Source organism: Sus scrofa, chromosome 7 (assembly GCF_054392235.1).
Source record: "Sus scrofa isolate SSC_HxYL_T2T_F1_AM1 chromosome 7, Sscrofa_HxYL_maternal_Yorkshire_Landrace_v2.0, whole genome shotgun sequence".
NCBI lineage: Eukaryota > Metazoa > Chordata > Mammalia > Artiodactyla > Suidae > Sus > Sus scrofa.
This window is the reverse complement of record NC_139389.1, coordinates 23,303,087-23,320,943: the sequence shown is the minus strand read 5'-3', so window position 1 is coordinate 23,320,943 and position 17,857 is coordinate 23,303,087. Positions and strand designations below refer to the sequence as shown.

General features: G+C 38.5%; 1 protein-coding gene and 1 long non-coding RNA gene across 2 annotated transcripts in view; one reads left to right on the top strand and one right to left on the bottom strand.

Moving 5' to 3' along the window:
- Positions 1-17,857, bottom strand: part of LOC110257996 (uncharacterized) — an 819,260-nt gene that overhangs the window by 301,589 nt on the left and 499,814 nt on the right. The window lies entirely within an intron of this gene.
- On the top strand, positions 14,158-15,120 carry LOC146401341 (olfactory receptor 10C1-like). Its single transcript, XM_084970332.1, has one exon. It carries the CDS (start codon positions 14,158-14,160, stop codon positions 15,118-15,120), a length of 963 nt encoding a protein of 320 aa, XP_084826458.1.

Genomic DNA, 17,857 nt, shown 5'->3' with positions numbered 1-17,857 from the left:
CTCACCAAAGTGGGTATAGAGGGAACATACTAGAAGCCATTTATGACAAACCCACTGCAAATATATTACTCAGTGGAGAAAAGCTGAAAGCCTTCCCACTAAAATCTGAAACGAGACAAGGATACCCACTCTCACCACCGCTATTTTCAACATAGTATTGGAAGTCCTAGCCAAGCAATCAGAAAAACAAAAGAAACAACAGGTATCCAAATTGGAAGAGAAGAGGTGAAATGGTCACTATATGCAGATGACATGATACTATACACAGAAAACCCTAAGGACTCAACCCTAAAACTACTCTAACTGATCAACAAATTCAGCAAAGTAGCAGAATATAAAATTAACATTCAGAAACTAGTCGCATTTCTGTACATCAACAATGAAACATTAGAAAAGGAATACAAAAATACAATACCTTTTAAAATTGCACCCCAATAAATCAAATACCTGGGAAGAATCCTGACCAACGAGGCAAAAGCTTACCTCCTGAGAACTATAAAACATTAATCAAGGCAATTGGAGAGGAGTCAAAGAAATAGAAAGATAGTCCATGCTCCTGAGTTGGAAAAACTAATATTGTAAGAATGGCCATACTACCCAGAGCAATCGACAGGTTCAATGCAATCCCTATCAAATTACCCATGGCATTTCCACAGAACTAGAACAAACCATCCAAACGTTTATATGGAACCACAAAAGACCCAGAATTGCCCAAGCAATCCTGAGGAACGAAAACCAAGCAGGAGGCATCGCTCTCCCAGACTTCAGGCAACATTACAAGCCACAGTCATCAAGACGGTGTGGTACTGGTACCACAACAGACAGGCAGACCAATGGAGCAGAATAGAGAACCCAGAAATAAACCCAGACACCTACGGTCAATTAATCTTTGACAAAGGAGGCAAGAATATAAAATGGGAACAAGACAGCCTTTTCAGCAAGCATTGCTGGGAAACCTGGACAGCTGCATGCAAATCGGCCAAACTGGAACACACCCTCACACCACACACAAAAATACACCCAAAATGGCTTGAAGACTTAAATATAAGACAAGACACCATCAACTCCTAGAAGAGAACATACACAAAGCATTCTCTGATATCAACCTTCCAAATGTTTTCTCAGGGCAGTCTCCCAAAGCATCAGAAATAAAAGCCAAAATAAACCAATGGAACCTAATCAAAATGACAAGCTTTTGCACAGCAAAGGAAACCATTAAAAAAAAAAGGCAACTTACAGAATGGGAGAAAATAGTGTCAAATGACGCAGCTGACAAGGGCTTAATCTCTCAATATACAAACAACTTATACAACTCAACAGCAAAAAAGCCAACAACCCAATGGAAAAACGGGCAAAAGACCTAAATACACATTTCTCCAAAGAAGATATACAGACGGCCAACAGGCACATGAAAACATGCTCAACATCACTGATTATGAGAGAAGTGCAAATCAAAACTACTGTGAGATATCACCTCACGCCTGTCAGAATGGCCATCATCAATAAGTCCACAAATAGCAAATGCTGGACAGGGTGTGGAGAAAAAGAGAACCCTCCTGCACTGTTGGCAAGAAATGTAAGCTGGTACAACCACTATGGAGAACGGTATGGAGGTACCTTAGAAAACTATACATACAACTATCATATGACCCCGCAGTCCCACTCTTGGGCATAGACCTGGACAAACTTTCCTTGAAAAAGACACATGCCCTGCATGTTCATTGCAGCACTAGTCACAATAGCCAAGACATGGAAACAACCCAAATGTCCATTGACAGATGGTTGGATTAGGAAGATGTGGTATAGATACACAACGGACTACTACTCAGCCATAAAAAAGAACAAAATGAGGCCATTTGCAGCAACATGGATGGAACTAGAGACTCTCATACCAAGTGAAGTTAAGTCACAAAGAGAAAGACAAATACCATATGATGTCACTTACACCTGGAATCTAACATACGGCACAAATGAACTTTTCCACGGAAAAGAATATCATGGACTTGGAGAACAGACTTGTGCTTGCCAGGGGGGGACAGGGAGGGAGTAGAAGGGACTGGGAATTGGGGGTTAATAGATGCAAACGATAGCCTTTGGAATGGATAAGTAATGGGATCCTGCTGTATAGCACTGGGGACTATGTCTGGGCACTTGGGATGAAGCATGATAATGTGAGAAAAAAGAATGGATACATGTATGTGTGACTGGGTCACCTTGCTGTGCAGCAGAAAAGTGACAGAACACTGTGAATCAGCCCTAGTGGAAAAAATAGCAATCATTATAAAAAATAAAAATTTTAATTAAAAAAAGGAAAAAAACAGAAAATTTTAACTTTGTATAGTGACCGATGGTGGCTAAATTTACTGTTACCACTTTGCAGGGTATAGGAATGTCAAATCATGACATTGTACACCTGAAAATAATGTATTGTTGCATGTCAATTACACTTCACTTTAAAAAATCATGACAGTAAAAGAAACATTAAAAAGAGAAATAAATGAATTAAATAATAAAAGTAGTTTCCAGTTTTCTCAGAAATCAAATGAGTTTATTCTAAACCAAATTAACAAGAAAGGAGACTTGCTACCAACCCATATTCAGGAGGTAATTAACTGTACGTCAGAAGCATTTCCATGGAGAACTCTGTCCCAAGGAAGTTTGCCTGCTGACTCATCTGGGATAAGCATAAATGGGCTGTTTGAAAATAATGCCCAAGAGTCTCAGGAATAAAATAAATTGCACGTCTGCAAAGCACTCTGGATATTATCTACGATTGTCTTCCTAATCTGGGTTTTTTTTTCTTTGGGGCAGCATTTTATGAAATGGAAAACACACTTCCAAAGATTATTCATAAATATTCATCTGTGTACTCTAGGGTTCTCTGTCTTTCTCTGAAAGTTGGAAAAATTCAGCTGTGTTCCTTCATAATTCCTTTTGCTGCTTAAACTATAGTTATCAACATAAGGTAAGTCAAAAGACCCATTTTAAAAACTATCCATTTTTAGGGAAGGTTGGAATGTGTGTATATCATAGTAACAAATATATACTGGGAATTAAGAAAGCATTTCATTGCTGGCAGAGAGTCTTTCTAAACTTTTTGGAACTAGTTTGGTGCCTATAGAGAGCAACTAGAATTTTTTTGTAATCAGATTCTATCAGGCTATCACTTAAACCCATCTTAAAGGCATGTAAATTTGAACAAACACTATTCCTGAAAGGTATTAAATACCTAAAGGAAATGTGTAGCCTTCATCCAATCATGTGAACTTTTAAAATATGCAGTAGAAATCTGATGGGTTGACCCATCCACCTGATTTCTCCAGACATTTTGAAGTCAGAGAAAAACCTCTCCTTTCTTCTATAATATTTTCCTACACATAACTTAAAAGTCCCTGTCAATATAAATAAAATGCTGTGTGATGAGAAATGATGTACAAAAAGATACACTAGAGAAGTTCCCTTTTGGCACAGCAGCTTCAGGATCCCACACTGCTGCAGATGTGGCAAAGCCAAAACTGCAGTATGGGTTGAATCCCTGGCCTGGGAAGTTCCACTTGCCATGGGTGTGGCAAAAAAAAAAAAAAAAAAAAAGGATACACTAGAATGAAAATGTTAGTGGAGCTGGAGAGACAAGGGACTTTAAATATTCAAACAGAGTTCCCTGACTGCCTTTTGGATAAAGACCCATCATTGAGCATTGTCACTGCTGTGGCTTAGGTCTCTGCTGTGGCTCAGGTTTGACCTCTGACCTGGGAATGGCTGCACACTTTGGGCAATGCCAAAGCCATAAAAAATATGCACAGATAAATAGTCCCCTATGTAGGGAAGGAAAATCACTGGAAGTAGATGAAAAATTGGACAAAATATCATGATATCAGAGAATTGAAAGTAATAAAACACCAGGAGAATGACATGGAAAAGAGCAGAGTTCGAGCATAGAATTTTAGAGCTTAGCTATACATCTATGGAACCTTGAAAACTGGATTTATAGTCTCACCATCTCAATACCTCATTTAAGGGATTCATGGCTTTTTGATCTTTAGAACCTCCCTAGTCATTAGCAGACAACTGGGATGAATGATGAACAGTATCTTACAATTCAGATACTAACATTTCCTTTGTCATAAGGTTTGGAGATAGGTACTAGATGATTCATGGGTCTGAAAGGTTTACTGTAGTGTTTGGCACACAAGGCTCATTAAGGATTAGTTGGAATTATTATTATATTATCTCACTGTGCACAACAGACCTAGGGTTCTTTTGGAATCAAAGTAATATCTTAGCCCAGGGGAGTTCGATGTGACACCTCACATGATGGCCTTGAGGACTCAGAGAAACAGAGTATGTGAAAACTGTGCTTTGCCAGCCTACAAATGTAATCTGCTGCCTCTAAACCAATGACTCTCTGGTCCTCAGTGGAAATACTTTCCTCCTGTTCCAGTTCCCTGGACATAAATGTCATATTTGTAGCTACATATAAGTAAGTAAGCTGTTGATAACAGGCCAAGGCCTTACGTAAAAACAAGATAAGCCCCCGGGATAAAGAAAAATTCCTACAAGATAGATAATAAATTCTGACATGAACAATCAATGACCTGGTTTCAACAAAGTAGTTATGCAAGAAAAGGGACATCCAACAACAAATGTTTGAGTTGGGAGAAACATAATTTATAGCTAAATTCTCTCAGTTTATACTTCAGCAAGCTGTCATCTAAGGGTTTAAGTTTCTTGCTCAATTCTAATTGACCAAGATGGATTTAAACTGTAAAAGCCTTCTTAGTCCCCATGGGGATGATGTAATAATTCAACCTGCATCTGGACAAGCCTATCTAGATGATAACTAAGGGCTAGGGCTAGGTTCTCTCCACCTCCTCCTTGTGCTAGAGCTAACTCCACCCTTTCACTCTTCTTAACATTTCAGTAAGGCCTTGCAGCAGGGATCCTGAAAAAGACCTATCTGATTCCTAAGACCCAGCCACATCTACTTCATCGGGCACCTGAAGGTAGGAACCAATAAACTTAGCTGGTATTTCTGCAAACCAAGGGATGAAAGAGCATTACTTTGGAGCATCGGAAACACAGTCACTTCTGCTTGGCATTCAATCCTTACCAGAGCCCAAGGACATGCTTATTGTCATCTTTATCACACAGAGTACTAGATTCCATTTCAGAAAGGTACGGTTACTTGCTTAAGGTAGCTGTCTTTATGCTGTAGGGTCATGAGGAGAAATTAAGTCCCCTGGTGTCACATCTTTTAATTATCCTCCCCACCCACCCAAGTGACTGCACCCAATCTTCTATGAATGGATGCTTAATTGTGTGCATATACTCCCAATATATACAATTGTGTTTGTCATTTCTCAAAATCTTTCTATCTTTCCTGCCACTGCTCCGATAGAGGGGAAGCAAACTGCAGATAATGGAACGAATTAACAAAAGCCATCCAGAAGAGTTCTACTTGGCTTTGCGTATCGTCCCTGGCTGGAGCTTCCTCTGTTCATTATTCTGCTTCTAACATACCCCATGGCCATGGTAGGAAACATAGCCATCATTCTGGTGTCCATCTTAGACTCCCGTCTGCTCAGCCCCATGTATTTCTTCCTCACCAACCTCTCCTTTCTGGACATGTGCTACACCACAAGCATTGTCCCTCAGATGCTGTTTCACCTGGGACGATCGAAGAAGACAATCAGCTATCTGGGCTGTGCCGTTCAGCTTTATTTCTTCCACATAATGGGAGGCACAGAATGTCTGCTTTTGGCTATTATGTCTTTCGATCGCTACGTGGCCATCTGCAAGCCTCTGCACTACACCCTCATCATGAATCGGTGCACCTGTATCCTACTGGTGGCCACTGTGTGGCTGGGTGGAATGACCTACGCTGTCTCAGAGGCCACTGTCACATTACACTTACCACTCTGTGGTCACAACACACTGGATCACTTGGTATGTGAGGTTCCCGTTCTGATAAAGGCAGCCTGTGGTGAGAAGGGCGCCAATGAGCTCACACTCTCTGTGGTTTGCATTTTCATGTTAGCTGCGCCACTATGCTTCATTCTTGCTTCCTATGCTTCTATTGGACATGCTGTATTTAAGATTAAATCTTCGGAGGGAAGAAAAAAAGCCTTTGGCACATGTTCCTCCCATCTCATTGTAGTTTTCTTCTTTTATGGTCCAGGCATTAGCATGTACCTTCAGCCCCCTTCCTCCATCTCTAGGGACCAGCCCAAGTTCATGGCTCTCTTCTATGGAGTGGTGACCCCTACACTCAACCCTTTCATCTACACTCTGAGGAACAAGGATGTAAAGGGTGCCTGGGGCAACCTGGTGAGGAGCGTTTTCACTTCCAAGTGATAGTTCGCAGACATCAAATGACATTCTTTAACAAGTGAGTAGGTATATAGGAGTTTCTCTGACAAATCATTCTTGTCTCATACTTCCCCAGATCATGGCACAGGGTCTTCTTGTCCTGTGTCCTGTTTCTCATGTTCTTTCTAATGCTCTTAGACAAAGGTGACGCATGGCTAATAATGCACCCATAAGGGCACTGTTTGTTGAAATGTATTAAAAAGAGTTCTATTCTGGTGGCACATACTAAAATTCTAATGGTGTTAAGAAGTGAATAAAGTAATAATATAAACCCATTCGTTCAAGCTAGTCACCACGGCAACTATTCATCAGTGGATTTCCTATGACAGTGTCCCTTAAGAAATATTCCACCACTTTCTGTTAGATTGGCCATGTCTACGTGGGCAGCATACTGCCACTGGGCATTCCAAGTGAGACACTCTAAACATTAGACCACTGGGCATCTATCCAGATAAAACCATTACTCGCAGACTAGTGTACTCTGATTTTCATTGCAGCACTATTGTCAATAGACAAGACATGGAAACAACCTAAATGCCCATCAACAGAGGAGTGGATCCAGAAGATGTGGTACATATACACAATGGAATATTACTCGGCCATTAAGGAACGAAATACTGGCATTTTTAGCAACATGGACGGACCTAGAAATTATCATGCTAAGTGAAGTCAGTCAGACAATCAGACACCAACATCAAATGCTTTCACTGACATGTGGTATCTGAAAAAAGGACACAATGAACTTCTTTGCAGAGCAGATACTGACTCGCAGACTTTGAAAAATGTATGGTTTCCAAAGGAGACAGTTCGGGGGGTGGGAGGATGCACTGGGGTCACAGGATGGAAATCCTATAAAATTGGATTGTGATGATCATTGTACAACAATAAATGTAATAAATTCAATAAATAAATGAATAAATAAATAAAAGAAAAAATAAATAAATAAACCTTAGGCCAACCAGGAGTCTCATGAGACAATCAGCCTCAACTTATGGAGATGCTACGGCTTCCTTAAAAACTCATTGTGGGTCGTGCTTAACAAAAAAAGTATACAGGGTTTGAATATTTACCTAAAAACCTTAAAATGTATTCTTAAATATTAAAATAAATTAAATAGGTGGGCAAAATATGTGCATAAGTTTCTTAACATTTCTTTTAAAGAGCATAAGCATGAACCTCCTGAATCAGTAAGAGAAAATTAGTGATATAATAACGAACCACAACATGTAAACATTTGGCGCATGATGGAAACAGCCAGGAATGCCTTCTGAAACAGTGCAAGAATCATTATGAGAAAGAAACAATTGATATTTCTAGAATGGAAAGCAACTGATTACTTCAACGAACACAAGTAGCTCTCTGATGCTCAGAATCTATATCATTAAAAGGTAAAAGTACCTTAGTTACAAAAATAAACTTAGTTCTAGGATTCATACTCAACCTAAAACTTCATCAAAAAATTAGTTATATTTTTAAGCAAAGAAAGGATTTTATTGTTACTTGATAATGAATTAATATGATGAGAAATCAACAGTGTTGTTTAGTGAAGACATTAACAGGTAAGAAAAACAAGAATCATTTGAACTTTTCTGACATGCATTCTGGTACAATCAAAATCTAAGCAAACTATTAATGGAAAATGGCATGTTCTTCCAAAGAAGAACCAATTGTGACCTATATCTAATTTTTTTTTTGTCTTTTTGCCATTCTTGGGCTGCTCCGGTGGCATATGGAGGTTCCCAGGCTAGGGGTCAAATCGGAGCTGTAGCCACCGGTCTACACCAGAGCCACAGCAACGCGGGATCTGAGCCATGTCTGCAACCTACACCACAGCTCACGGCAATGCTGGATCCTTAACCCACTGAGCAAGGCCAGGGATTGAACCTGCAACCTCATGGTTCCTAGTCAGATTTGTTAACCAATTTAGCCATGACGGGAACTCCAACCCATATCTAATTTTTAATTTCAAAAAAAAGATCATCTGGAGTTCCCGTTGTGGCTCAGTGGGTTAAGGACCCAATGTCTCTATGAGGATCCAGGTTTGATCCCTGGCCTCACTCAGCATAAGGACCCAGAATTTCCAGAAGCTGAGCCATAGGTTGCAGATGCATCTGGTACTGCTGTGGTATAGATACACAACAGAATACTACTTGGCTATAAAAAAGAACAAAATAAGGCCATTTGCAGCCACGTGGATGGAACTAGAGACACTCATCCTGAATGAAGTAAGTCAGAAAGAGAAAGACAAATACCATATGACATCACTGATATCTGGAATCTAATATACAGCACAAATGAACCTTTCCACAGAAAAGAAAATCAAGGATTTCGTGAATAGACTTGTGGTTGCCTAGGGGAGGGGGAGGGAGTGGGATGGATTGGGAACATGGTGTTAAGATGCACACTATTGCTTTGGAGTAAATTAGCAATGAGATCCTGCTGTTAAGCACTGAGAACTAGGTCTAGTCACTTATGACAGAGCATGACAATGTGAGAAAAACGAATGTGTACATGTTTGTGTAACTGGGTCACTATGCTGTACAGTAGGGGAAAAAATGTGTTCCAAAACATTTTTATGAATAATTTCCCATGATGTCTTGTCAAGGGATTTACCATAATATATAAAAAATAAAATAAGACTATATCCAAGAACTGACATGTTACTGTAAAAATATCTGATGAGGTTATGAATTCATAAACATTTTTAAATCATTACATTGTTTCTAGTGAATATATGCCATCTATAGCAAGAAAATCTGGGTTTGGAAATTATAATAAGATTACATTTTTTTAATAAGTGGAGTTGGCTTACAATGTTGAACCAATTTCTGCTATAAAGCAAAGCAACCCATCCATACTTATATAAATACATTCTTTTTCTCATATTATCTTCCCATCATGTTCTGTCACAAGAAACAGTATAGTTCCCTGAGCTCTACAGTAGGACCTCACTGCTTATCCATTCTAAATGTAATAGTTTGCATCTACTAACTCCAAACTCCTAGTCCATCCCACTCCCTCCCCTTCCCCCTTGGCAACCACAAGTCTGTTCTCCAAGTCTCTGAGTCTGTTTCGGTTTTGTTGCTACGTTCATTTGTGCTATATTTAAGATTGCACGTATAAGTGATATCATTTTAAAAATTGTGATTTTAAGAGAGCAATTGGGTGTTTTGCTTTCTGTTTAAGACAGGTACCAGAAAACAGTCTTTATGTGTCCTTGGTCCTGATTGTTGTACGAATTCCACAAGGAAAAGACATAAACATTTTCCACAGTGCTTAGTACATAATTACTCCATACACATTACCATCTACTATTACCATCGCGGTGAATTTTAACTTGAACTGATATTTTAACAGACAACTCTACTTTAATTCTCTGTTAATAAGTCCAAATACAACAAATGATACTTCAGATACTTAAAACATTACACACCCAAAGAAAACCTACATTTCCACCACTCAGAATCATCAACTATTACTTTTGTCATATTTATTTCCAGCATTTTCTAGCACATAAAATATCACAGAGAAAAACCAGTGTCCTTTAACTATCACTCTCTGACCCAAAAACCAACCCAGAGACAACTACTATTATGAGCTTGGCATGTATCATTCCAGTTCCGTTCAATGTATATCAAATATTATGTATGTAATAAATATTTAAATATTAATATTATTACATGGTTATATATTCAGAGTTTAAATTTTCCTACTGGGGAGAGAATTTAAACAGGGATCCAATACGAGCAGAAAAACCCAGTTATCAAAAGGTGGGAAATGCCCAACAACCTAGGCTAGAGAAGTTTGTACAAAGTTCCAATGTTTTTCATACTGTGGTCACTAGATCTGTAGGAGAATATTTAGCTTCTGTCAATCTCCTGGAAGTTTTTTTTCTGGACCCCAAAGCTTGATCAGCCACTGAGGGATGGGGCTGGTGGTATAGCAGAGACCCAGAAAAGAGACATTTGAGAAGAAGAAATACATGGCTGTGTACAGACATGAGTCCAGGTACAACAAGATAAGGATGTACAGGTTGCCTACAATGTCAACAAGTACAACATCAAGATAACCACAAAAAGTATTATCTCCAGATGAGACCAATTAGAAAAACCCTGTAGAACAAAGTACCCTCGACAAGTTGCATCGATTTTTTTTCCGTTGTCACTCATTTCTTATTATCTGGGGAGAGAATCCCAGAAAAATACTAACTGCTTCAATATCATGTGATGTGAATCTTACTTATGTCATTTTCATAATTATTTTGATGACTACTTCTTTAAATTCAAACTAAATTGTAAATCTCAGTATTTCATATTAATAGTATACAGGGGTCAAATATTTGGCTAGATTTCACTTGAATTACTATCACATTGTGCATACAGTCTGTCATAGCAGTAATCTATAATATGGGTTATTCGTATTTTACCATTGATTTGCTTTTACTTTCATTTTTTTCATTTTATTTTTTATTAAAGTGTAGTTGATTTACAGTGCTGTATACATTTCTGCTGGACAGCAAGGTGACCAGTCATACATATATATATACACATGACTTTTCTCACACTATCTTCCATCATGGTCCCAAATCCCAAGAGATTGGATTAAGTTCCCTGTGCTGTGCTGAAACTCAACTTCTTCATCGTTAACAAAGAAACTAATGTATCGCTGATTAATTGTGATGATTAAACTAAAACTGCAATGACATGTAAAGCACCTAAAATACTGCATGTTCAATCAATGCTATTTCATTACTTGTAGAAATAGAGGAGTATTTATCCAGGAATATTGACACTAGAAGCAGCCAAACTACGGCATCTTTGTCAAAGCATTTTCTCAAGCATCTCTTTTTTAAAACAGTAATTTTTATTTTCTCCATTATAACAGGTTTGCAGTGTTCTGTCAATTTTCTACCGTACAGCTAAGTGACCCAGTCACACATGCACATATACGTTCTTTTTCTCACATTATCCTCCATCATACTCCATCATGAGTGACTAGGTTTAGTTCCCAGCGCTATACAGAAAGATCCTCTTGTTTTTACATTACCTTTTATATTTATTTATTTTGCTACCTAAATGTTCATAACCAACAACAAATAGAGGCATTTGAAATTCCTCAGAGAGAAAATAAAACTACTTCCTGACCCTCTTGTTAGAAGAAAATATCTCTCAGGAGAAGGGAAGCATGATAAGGATTCAGAAACAAGGAGAAGAAATGAAGTAAAACATACTCACATTCCTTTTTTTCAGGATGAGAAAGGTTCAAATATATTATGTAATCAGCACAACCCTACATGCTTGTGTGTGTCTGTGTGTCTGTGTGTGTGTGTGTGTGTGTGTGTGTGTGACTCTGTGTGTGTGTGTGTGTGTGTGTGTGTGGCTGAGGGCACTGTGAGGAAGGACATAATGCTCTCTCAGGAGACACAGTCTTCCTGGCATCAGACATGGTTCTGACTACAACAAAAGCTTCTCAGTGCTTAGTTTTAGAAGTAAGGATTGGGGAGCTTTACATCCTCTGAATTTGGGGAGGTTATAAGGAGACTGTGCAGACAAAATAGGAAGTGGCTCATCAGAAGCAAATACCATCCACTTTCTTCCCTCAAAAATGATGATTGAAGGTATGTGATATAACTGAGGTCTTAACAGTGCTGTGGAAGATGGTGAATTAAAGCTTGAAAATGAACAACCAGCATTCGAAGCATTAATCACTTCCGGACATTATTTTCATCGGTTAGTTTCTCCGCTCTCTGAAGACTTGCCAGTACTCCTGTCATAAAACTACTGTAAGTTGTTCTAAACTATTTACTTTACAGGAAACAGATATATGTCTTATCTTCAGGTAATTGGAAATGCCTCGATTATCCTGTAATCAAATGATAAAATAGTTTCTGCGAGCTTATGTTAAGGCATCACTCAGCTAGATATTAAGTCCTCGATGAAATAACTACGGATAAATGGTGGAAAGCAATGGGAAATCATCTCTGCCATATTCAATGGCCAGTTTATTTAAATTGTACCTATGATTCAAGCATTTTAGAAATGACCGTTTCAGAATAATGGAGACTAATATTTACTGAGTTTTTCTTATATTCCAGGCACTGCACTAAGCGTTTCAGGTAAAATATCTAGTAATGTATCACATGATTTCCTCTGGCTGATAGGAACTAAAGAAACATTTCATCATGACAATAGAGACTAATAAGGGACTGAGTCAGTTAAGGAACAGTTCTAGTTACGTGGAGCTGGCTCCAAATGAATCACTTCTGCTGGGTTATTTCCAAAGCAGAGCTGTAGACAAGGTACATGTCTTGGATCTTAGGCTGGGTAAGCTGGCACATGAAGAAAGCCACGAGCTATTGAAATGATCTTGTCTCTCTCCTCTATTTACTTTTTCATACATCCACCTATCACTGAAACTCCATCTCAAGATTTAAACCTGCAGAATCTTGTCAATGTTCAACAGCCACTTGATCTTTCATCACATGAGTAGGCATCTACAAACACGGTGTATCATTGGGCATGAAACTCCTATATCTTTAGATTAGAATCATGGTGCATTATTTGGTTGATGGCTGATTCTTAATATAGGTTATTTTTATAGACTGGCAATATTAGAGAATATTGCACACAGTGTCTAATGAGCTCATTAACATGACATTTCTAAAGGGCAAGAGTTTCTGATGGTGATAAAGTGCATGTTAATTTCTTATTTTGTCTTTTTGTTTCTTTCTTTCTTTTTAGGGCTGCACCTACAGCATATGGAAGTTCCCAGGCCAGGGGTCAAATCGGAGCTGCAGCTGTCAACCTCCGTGACAGCCACCGCAAGGCAGGATTCAAGCCACATCTGCAAACTACACCACAGCTCACAGCAAGGCTGGATCCTTGAGCCACTGTGTGAGGCCAGGGATCTAATCCATGTCCTCATGTACATTAGCTGGGTTCGTTTTCCACTGCCAAAAGCTACAGTTAGAATTGGAACCTTAGCCTGGGAACCTCCATATGCCATGGGTGTGGCCCTAAAAAGCAAAAGAAAAGAATTAAAGAAAGAAAGGAGATATTTTGGTTTAAAAGAAATAAATAAACTTGTCTCTATTTTCTTTGTCATGACCTCAACTGAATGTAGTGCCACATAAAAAGATAACTATTACATTATATTAAGTTAATTAATAACAACAAAAGGGAAATGTTTCTAAAGGATTTAATATAAGTGTAAATGCATTATAATAGAATACCTGAGGTGTGAGCACATTTTTCAGCAGTCATAGACGCTAAGGGTCACTGTAATCATATAATGTTTGTTATTTCATATTTAACAGAATTCTGAACCAGTCCGTTTTTTTTCTGTTCTTTTTTCCTTCTTTGTTGAATCCAGGACCTACAACAGAAACTGAAAAATACTTTGAAAATACGCTGTGCTCAATAAATACTTCTTGATAAATGAGTAAAGAAAGCAAGTCAGTGGCTAAAGAATAGGAAAGAAATAGGTAGGTATGGGAGGACCTCACTGGTAGTATTTGACAATTGGTAAAATGAAGGGATGAGAGAGAAAATTTTACTAAACTTTTTTCCCATTTCATGCCTGCTGACTAGATTATTTATAACAAATCAACTAGGAGAGTGAACATGGAATAGGATTTGGTTTCAAGATGAGGGTAACTTCCAAACTTTGAATTTTGGAATTGCAGAAATCTATCTCTCTGACTCACGAGAACTTGTTAAGAGTAAGAGAAAGATTCAGATTTCTATGTGAAAGACTCTTGATGATGACCTTGCCTTCTTTTTTTCAGGCATGACCTTCAATTGTTCCTTGTGGCAGGACAACAGCATGTCTGTCAAACGCTTTGCCTTTGCCAGATTCTCCGAGGTCACTGAACAGTGTTTCCTTTTGTTTACCCTCATCCTGCTCATGTTCTTAGCATCACTGGCGGGCAATGCTCTCATAGCCACTGCCATCTGGACCAACCCGGTCCTCCACACCCCCATGTACTTCTTCCTGGCCAACCTGTCTCTCTTGGAGATTGGCTACACCTGCTCTGTCATACCCAAGATGCTACAGAGCCTTGTGAGCGAGGCCCGAGGAATCTCTCGGGAGGGGTGTGCTACACAGATGTTTTTCTTCTCATTTTTTGGTATCAGTGAGTGCTGTCTTTTGGCCGCCATGGCTTTTGACCGCTATATGGCCATATGCTCCCCACTTCACTATGCAACACGAATGAGTCGTGGAGTGTGTGTCCATTTGGCAATGGTTTCTTGGGGAGTGGGATGCATGGTAGCCTTGGGCCAGACCAACTATATTTTCTCCCTGGACTTCTGTGGCCCCTGTGAAATAGACCACTTCTTCTGTGACCTCCCCCCTATCCTGGCACTTGCCTGTGGGGATACCTCCCATAATGAGGCTGCAGTCTTTGCTGTGGCCACCCTTTGCATTTCCAGCCCATTTTTACTCATCATTGCTTCTTATGGCAGAATTCTAGCTGCCGTGCTCAGCATGCCCTCACCTGAGGGTCGCCGAAAAGCTCTTTCCATCTGTTCTTCCCACTTACTTGTAGTAACACTCTTCTATGGCTCAGCATCTGTCACCTACTTGAGACCCAAGGCTAGCCATTCACCAGGAATAGATAAACTCCTAGCCCTCTCCTATACCGTGGTGACATCCATGCTCAACCCCATCATCTACAGTTTACGGAACAAGGACGTCAAGGCAGCCCTTAGGAGAACTCTAGGCAAGAAAAAAGTGTTGGCTCATAGGTAGATACCAGAGGACCACAAAAATGGCTCTTTGAAAAAGATGCAAAACCAACATAAGAGGAAAGAAAGAAAGATGAAATAAAATGAACGAAGGAGGGAAGGCAGGAGGGGAGGAAGATCTAGTCACTTGTTAATGAACATGGTGGGGGATAATGTGAGAAAAAGAATGTACATATATGTATGACTGGATAACCGTGCTATATAGCAGAAATTGACAGAAAATGTAAATCAACTATCATTTAAAAATATCTAAAAAAGAAAGAGGGGAAGGAAGGAAGCAAGGAAGGAAGGAAGGAAGGTAGGAAGGAAGGAAAGAGAGAGAGAGAATGAAAGAAAGAAAGAAAGAAAGAAAGAAAGAAAGAAAGAAAGAAAGAAAGAAAGAAAGAAAGAAAGAAAGAAAGAAGGAAGGAAGGAAGGAAGGAAGGAAGGAAGGAAAGGACGGAGGAGGGAGAACTGTACTTGTCAATCTCTTTTGTAAGAACCTTCTTGAATAACAGTGAATGTTATTTTGGAGATAACTCTGTACTCACAGTTACAGTTCTCATTACCAAATTCTGGAAGGAAGTTGGCTACCAAAGAATTTTAATAGATGAGTCCAACACTAGACAGATTTCCCAAAATGTTCCCATTTAGGCTAAAGTATAGGCTAAAAGCACAAATTGCCAGATTATATCTCAGAAGCCTAACAAGTTCTCACTCTAAACTCTTCGGTATTTTCTAGCCCCTGAGGGGTCTGTATGACTTCTGTGGTGGTCACTGGGTTACTGCTTCCACATATGTGTGTCTCACATGGCTCTTTATGCCCTATTAGCTCTGTAATGTGCATCACTTCCTTCCATAAAAAGGTTTCAAAATTCTTCAATCTTAATTATTGGTACACGACATAGAGTTAAATAGTTCCTTTTTGAGTTGTGTGTACTATAAAAATATGTAAACATCCAAAAAAAAGACAATTATTAAGAATTTAAAAGTAATCCAAAAGGTCCCTGGTTCATCCCAGGTTTGGGCACCAAAAAAAACACATCAGAAATATCTGTTGCAGACTATTAAAAGAAAATTAGGGGAAATTTTCACCAAGATTCCTCATGGTGAAAATGTTTTTCAAAAGAAGGAGAACTCCTATTTAAATTCAAGGATGGAAGAAGAAAACTGAACTAACACTAAATAATATAAATAATTTTAAACATTTTCAGGTACAGATTTACATAGGTACAGATGAGTCCTGACCAAATACATTTGGAAATCATCCGAAAACTTGCTCTTAAGATAAATGGACATCGTTATAACACAGTCTAGTGGCTTGAGGCATCTATAGGAACATTACCTTGGCTTTGAACGTTTCGTTCTCAGGGAGGTGCTGTGATCTATGAGAGATTCTCAGCTACCCACATAGCAGTGGGTATAGGACAAGGAATGGAGAACTGTGACAGCTACCGTGACAACCTACAGCATAGGATGAATGAGTTCTGGGGATCTAACACACAGCATGGTGACGGTAGTTAATAACACTGAATTATGTACTTGAAGTTTGCTAACAGAACGGATCTTAACTCTTCTGACCACACACATACACAAAAGATACCATGTGAGCAATGAACTTAACTCGATCGTGGTGGTCATCTCACGATGGATACATACATCGAGGGATATATATTTGATATATGTATCATCACATTATACACCTTAAGTCTTCACAATTTTATTTGTCGATTTCATCTCAATAAGGCTGGAAAAGAAAAAGAAGATGTGATAATTCTACAGCCAGGGGATAGTAGTGATGGTTACTAATGACCAAGCTGTGTGTTTTGCCATATATGCCCATTTCAGCAAAAGATGTCTGATTCACTGAAGACCGAAACGTAATACATTGTGGTTTGTATTTAGATCTATGTGCCATTAATAAAGGATAAAAATAATCTGAACATGCAAAAAATAACTAATTAACAATTATGCTACAGAAATAGGCAGGAATTATCTGTAGGCATTAGAGATTATTTTTTTTAATATATTTATTAACCAAGAAAAAAAGACTGATTTTTAAAAATTAAAACCAGTTAAAAATGATTTTGTAGCATGAACTTTTGTGTTTAGTTTACTAATTTTGATAAGTTTTATACACTTAAAAAGATCAAAAACTAAACAATTACATGTAAGAGAATAAGATTAAAATACTTCCCCACATCATATTCAAAAATAAATTCCAAATAGACTAAAGACTTTAACGTAAGACCTGAAACTCAAAAAACAAAACCTGGAACCATAAAACTCCTAGAAGAGTACACAGGCAGAACGCTCTAATGACCTAAATCATAGCAATATTTTTTTGGATCCACATGCTCAGGCAAAAGAAATAAAAGCAAAAACAAGTAAACAGGACTAATTAACTTTAAAAGCTTTCACATGCAAAGAAAATGAGCTGCAAAAAAAGGACAACCTACTGAATAGGAGAAAATACTCAAGCCTATATGATAAGGGGCTAACATTCAAAATACCTAAAAAGCTCATACAACAAATATCAGAAAATGAACAACTCAGTCAAAAAATGGGTGGAAGATCTGAAGAGACGTTTTTCCAAAGAAGACATATAGATGGCTAATAGGCATATGAAAAGATGCTCAACATCACTCATTATTAGATTAATGTAAATCAAAACTACAATGAGATGTCACCTCACACCTATCAGAATGTCAGTCATCAAAAACCACACAAATAATAAATATTGGTGAGGAAACAGAGAAAAG

Coding starts and splice junctions, on each gene's coding strand:
- LOC146401341 (XM_084970332.1), top strand. CDS start 14,158: ATGACCTTCAATTGTTCCTTGTGGCAGGACAACAGCATGTCTGTCAAA.